Raw genomic sequence first — 5,349 nt, forward strand, 5'->3', positions numbered from 1 at the left:
CACTGCTGTCCCACCAGCTCCTCTCTGTGCCCTGTCCTCGTGTTGCTTCCCCAGGCTGGGTGGGGTCATGGGAGAGTCGGAAATTGTGACTTTGGCTACGTCAGAGCTCCACTTCCTCGGAGTTATTTCTCTTGGGGTTTTTTTGCTACAGATGAAGTGGCTTTTGTCAGAAGCCCCACATGAACAATTTTGCAAATGGCTCCTGATTTCCTCCTGGTTAGAACCACTCCTTCCCTGCAGAATGTCCCATTCTCCGACTGCCTTCCCTCTCCCAACAGGCTCCTACCATTCCTCATTTCACTTCCCTGAGGGGTCATGGTCCCTCCAGCAGCAGAGGGATGCTGGTGGTGCTGGTGGCACTGGAATGCTGGTAGTGCTGGCAGTGCTTGTTAGGCAGCTGGCTGCTTCTGAGAAGCAACTTCCATTCTGGGAAGAGCTCCGGGATCATTGCCAAAACCTCCCCTGGGCCCAAAAAGCACCAGCCTTAGGAGGGGCTCTGGTATGAGACAGGAACCTGCCCTCCTCAGACAAGCTAGAGGCTTTAGAATAGGAAAAGCTAAGGAAGTGAGCCATTTTGGACACTGTTCACCAGGGACAGGCTCTGCAGCGAAGACCAGATATTGTTTATTCACCAGATTTTGGGGTCAGAGTTACCACGTTGGAATGAAACAAGCAATAAATCCAAATCGGATTTCGGAGTGGTAAAAAAATGAAAAAGATCAGCACATCAGAGTTTATTCCCTGGGTCCAAAGCACTGAGGGTCATTCCCTGGGGACTAAAGGAACAGGACTGAGCTCAGAGCCATGTGCCCCCATACTTCTGGCTGTCTCTAAGGTGCCCCATCTCCACGTGCCACATGTCCAGCAGTGTCTCACAGAGCTGTCACCTCCTCCACAGTGTCCCCAGGGCCGTGGCTGCCCTCATCACTCCCCGTTTTCTCCTCAAACACCCTCCGCAGAGCGACTTTGACCGAGCGCTGGAAGCGGCGCCGCTGGCAGCTCCCCACCAGCACGTAAATCACCGGGTTGAGGCTGCAGTTCAGCAATGCCAGCAGGAAAGAGGGGTCTTCTGGGAATAAATCACCAGAATCAGGGAGATAGAGGAAAACCTCCACGCAGAAAGGGATGCCGAAGGTGAAGAAGAGCAGCACGTTGAGCAGGATGGCAACAAAGAGCTTCCCCGGGTGTCTCCTCCGTGAGCCACAGCGCAGCTTGAGGAACAGGAACAAATTGGAAACCAACATCGTGAGGGAAAAAACCACAGAAATGGTGAGGGCTACACCTGCAAGGATGGTCTCAGAGTCTTCAGTATAGGTGAAGGTGACGTAGAGGGAGGAAACAAAAATGCTGGCAAGAGCCCAGAGGGCCCCGCTGACGATGCCCGAGAGGTGCCGGGGGCGGTGGCAGCGGTACCAGATGGGGCAGAGGACGGAGACGCAGCGCTCCACGCTGAGGGCTGCCAGCAGCCCCAGGCTGCTCATGTCAAACAGGTGGCACGGGAAGCCAAGGACAAACACAAAATGCCTATAGTGATGAATAAAAGGAAACAAAGACGTGCAAAATGCTGCTAAGGTCAGAAAAGCCAATATAAGCAGGAGAAACAGGAGGAGCAGGGAGAAGTCGGCAACAGCCAGGTTTAGGATGTAGACGGTGAAAGGGCTCTGCTTCGTGTGGAAGCCCAGGAACCACACAACCACCCCATTCCCTGCCAGCCCACAGAGGGAAATCCCCAGGCACACACTGGCAAAGGCGATCAGCGTGTAGGGAAAGCTCGAGCATTGAGCTGGGACATATTCCTCCAAGTCCACAAATCCATAAACTACATCATTCAGGGTGAGGTTTGTTGTGCTGTTCTCCTCCATGGTGAATGATCCTGCTGCCGGTGGCTGCCTTCTCCTTTTCCCACCACTTCCTAGGAGAGATGGGGAACCACAGGGAAAGAAGGGCCATCAGCATTCCCAGCACTTCCCATCTGTCCACACAGCCCCACGCCAGCCCCAGGAAGAACCCCCACCCCTGCAGTGCCCAGGACAGGCTCCCACCCTCCAGCCGTGACCCTGGACAGGAGGCATCTCCCACCACTCCATCCCTGGATTCCTACCTCCAGCAGGAACAGCTCTGTCACAGCAGCCCCAGGAGAAAGGATCTGGGAGTGGCTGCTGGAACCACTGGCTGTGCTTCAGCCTCGGCCCTCGTGCCTGGGGTGCAGCCCTCGGCCCAGAGATCACATCCCATGGTCAGAGCCTCCCCTCACAATCTCCCCACATCGGTGACAGCTTCCCCTCATGTGTCCCAGGGACAGAGATCTTGTCAGGATGAGGTGGCCACGTCACTGCCTTCCTCTATCCCTGCCACTCTCCAGTGTCATCCCACCATGCAAGGGGCTTCTGGCTTTCACTGCGTGTGCCAGGTGGTCCATCCATCAATGCAGAGGGGGATATAAATCATTCCCAGGAATGGAGGATGGCAGAGGGGTGAGAGAGATGAGCCAGAGACCTTCAGGAGTGAGAAATCACTGATGTGCAGACATGCAACAGCACGAGTTGCTCAGTGCCTCTAGTCACATGTAACTGGTGCTCAAAGACTTCTCCCAACTTCCTTCTGAGAGACACTTCCAGGAGTTGCGCCTTCCTCCATCTCTCTCTCATGGATGGACCCTGAGCCTAAGTTCTCTCCTTGTTTCAAGTTTTTCTCTAGCTCCAAATCCTGCAGCTCCAGGCTGGACACCCTGGAAAGCCCACAAACCTTGTACATTAACATGCATTGGTCATGGGGATGACAAGCACAGGATATAACTCCAAAGGAGAGAGAAAACACATGAAAGAGGGGCAGAAAATAAGCAATAAAATGCCAGTCCCTGTGCTGTGAAAGGCTGTGGTTGTGTGGCAGGAACTGCTTGGAGATAAGAGTGCTTTGGCAGCACCATGTACCCCACAAACCTGATCTCAGAGGAGACACTTGCCTGGCAAGGGTGATTAGGCTGATGACTGGGATTAGATGGGATGGGATTAGAGGCAGTGGGCAAAGCCCTCGTGCAGTCCTGTGTCTGGGCACTGGTGATTTCCCACAGCAAGTGGACACAGGGACTGTGCTCGTCCCCATGGCTGCTGCTCAGGGGCTCTGTTGCCCTCTGATGAGGTCGGGAATTTCTGAGGGGTTCAGAAAAACCTGTAATAGCTGAATGGACCGTACAGGGCTACCCCTTCCATGGACAGGCTCTGCCCTCACCAGAGGAGGGTTTTGGTCCAGGATTCCCAGCACCTGAAGGGACATAATATTATCTGTGCTGTCCTCACATTTTCATTGGCTCAGATCCAGTAAATGATGTTTAAAATTCTAAAGTCTGAGTGCCTGCATTAATGGGATCATAACAGATCAGCAGCCCCTCATGAAGAACTCGGGGGAGGAGAGGAAGGCGGTGACGTGGCCACCTCATCCTGACAAGATCTCTGTCCCTGGGACACATGAGGGGAAGCTGTCACCGATGTGGGGAGATTGTGAGGGGAGGCTCTGACCATGGGATGTGATCTCTGGGCCGAGGGCTGCACCCCAGGCACGAGGGCCGAGGCTGAAGCACAGCCAGTGGTTCCAGCAGCCACTCCCAGATCCTTTCTCCTGGGGCTGCTGTGACAGAGCTGTTCCTGCTGGAGGTAGGAATCCAGGGATGGAGTGGTGGGAGATGCCTCCTGTCCAGGGTCACGGCTGGAGGGGTGGGAGCCTGTCCTGGGCACTGCAGGGGTGGGGGTTCTTCCTGGGGCTGGCGTGGGGCTGTGTGGACAGATGGGAAGTGCTGGGAATGCTGATGGCCCTTCTTTCCCTGTGGTTCCCTATTTCTCCTAGGAAGTGGTGGGAAAAGGAGAAGGCAGCCACCGGCAGCAGGATCATTCACCATGGAGGAGAACAGCACAACAAACCTCACCCTGAATGATGTAGTTTATGGATTTGTGGACTTGGAGGAATATGTCCCAGCTCAATGCTCGAGCTTTCCCTACACGCTGATCGCCTTTGCCAGTGTGTGCCTGGGGATTTCCCTCTGTGGGCTGGCAGGGAATGGGGTGGTTGTGTGGTTCCTGGGCTTCCACACGAAGCAGAGCCCTTTCACCATCTACATCCTAAACCTGGCTGTTGCCGACTTCTCCCTGCTCCTCCTGTTTCTCCTGCTTATATTGGCTTTTCTGACCTTAGCAGCATTTTGCACGTCTTTGTTTCATCTTGCTCCTCTCTACGTAGATTTTGTGTTTGCAGTGGAACTCCTGTGCCACGTGCTGGACCTGAGCAGCCTGGGGCTGCTGGCAGCCCTCAGCGTGGAGCGCTGCGTCTCCGTCCTCTGCCCCATCTGGTACCGCTGCCACCGCCCCCAGCACCTCTCGGGCGTCGTCAGCGGGGCCCTCTGGGCTCTTGCCGGGATGTTGGTGTCCTCCCTCTACCTCACTTTTGCTGAAGACTCTGAGACCATCCTTGCAGGTGTAGTCCTTGTGATTTCCCTGATTTTGTCCTTCGTGATGTTGGTTTCCAATTTGTTCCTGTTTCACAAGCTGCGCTGCAGCTCCCGGAGGCGGAAGCCAGGGAAGCTCTTTGTTGCCATCCTGCTCAACGTGCTGCTCTTCTTCACCTTCGGCATCTCTTCCTGCATGGAGGTTTTCCTCAACCTTCCCGATTCCAGTGAGTTATTCCCAGAATACACCTCCTTGCTGCTGGCATTGCTGGACTGCAGCCTCAACCCGGTGATTTACGTGCTGGTGGGGAGCTGCCAGCGGCGCCGCTTCCAGCGCTCGGTCAAAGTCGCTCTGCGGAGGGTGTTTGAGGAGAAAACGGGGAGTGACGAGGGCAGCCACGGCCCTGGGGACACTGTGGAGGAGGTGACAGCTCTGTGAGACACTGCTGGACATGTGGCACGTGGAGATGGGGCACCTTAGAGACAGCCACATCTGTCTCTGTGGGGACAAGAGCGCTCCAAGCAGTGTAGCCAGGCTCAGTCCCGTTCCCCAGCTGTATTCCCCATAGAACAACCCTCATTTCCCCGTCCATAGGGAATAAACTCTGTTGATGAAGCAAAGATTGCAGCAATGGGCAGAGCACGGGGTGCTGGGTTGGTGGTGGTGGGATTCAGGGTATAGGGAATAAGAGATGGGGGAAGATTACAATTTGGGGAAAAGAAAGAGGAAAAAAAGAGAGAGAGGAAAAGAGAGAGAAAGGGGAAAAGGAAGAAAAGGGGGGAGAGAGAAAGAAAGAAAGAAAGAAAAGAAAGAAAGAAAGAAAGAGAAAGAAAGAAAGAAAGAGAGAGAAAGAAAGAAAGAAAGAGAGAAAGAAAGAAAGAAAGAAAGAAAGAAAGAAAGAAAGAAAGAAAGA

At 54.3% G+C, this 5,349-nt stretch overlaps 2 protein-coding genes across 2 annotated transcripts; one reads left to right on the plus strand and one right to left on the minus strand.

Annotated features, from left to right (window-relative positions):
- Positions 1-584: 584 nt before the first annotated feature.
- On the minus strand, positions 585-1,908 carry LOC121661810 (mas-related G-protein coupled receptor member H-like). The gene has a single exon (XM_042022349.1). It carries the CDS (start codon positions 1,860-1,862, stop codon positions 873-875), a length of 990 nt encoding a protein of 329 aa, XP_041878283.1. The 5' UTR covers positions 1,863-1,908; the 3' UTR covers positions 585-872.
- Positions 1,909-3,813: 1,905 nt separating this feature from the next.
- Positions 3,814-5,076, plus strand: LOC121661811 (mas-related G-protein coupled receptor member H-like). The gene has a single exon (XM_042022350.1). It carries the CDS (start codon positions 3,891-3,893, stop codon positions 4,872-4,874), a length of 984 nt encoding a protein of 327 aa, XP_041878284.1. The 5' UTR covers positions 3,814-3,890; the 3' UTR covers positions 4,875-5,076.
- The last annotated feature ends 273 nt before the right edge of the window (positions 5,077-5,349 follow it).

This window comes from Corvus kubaryi, unplaced genomic scaffold, assembly GCF_017639235.1.
Source record: "Corvus kubaryi isolate FWS band 111438036 unplaced genomic scaffold, C.kubaryi_AGA036_p1.0 37201, whole genome shotgun sequence".
Classification (NCBI taxonomy): Eukaryota; Metazoa; Chordata; class Aves; order Passeriformes; family Corvidae; genus Corvus; species Corvus kubaryi.

Excerpts from the sequence above, each read along its gene's own strand:
- LOC121661811 (XM_042022350.1), top strand. The coding sequence starts at position 3,891 with ATGGAGGAGAACAGCACAACAAACCTCACCCTGAATGATGTAGTTTAT.
- LOC121661810 (XM_042022349.1), bottom strand. The coding sequence starts at position 1,862 with ATGGAGGAGAACAGCACAACAAACCTCACCCTGAATGATGTAGTTTAT.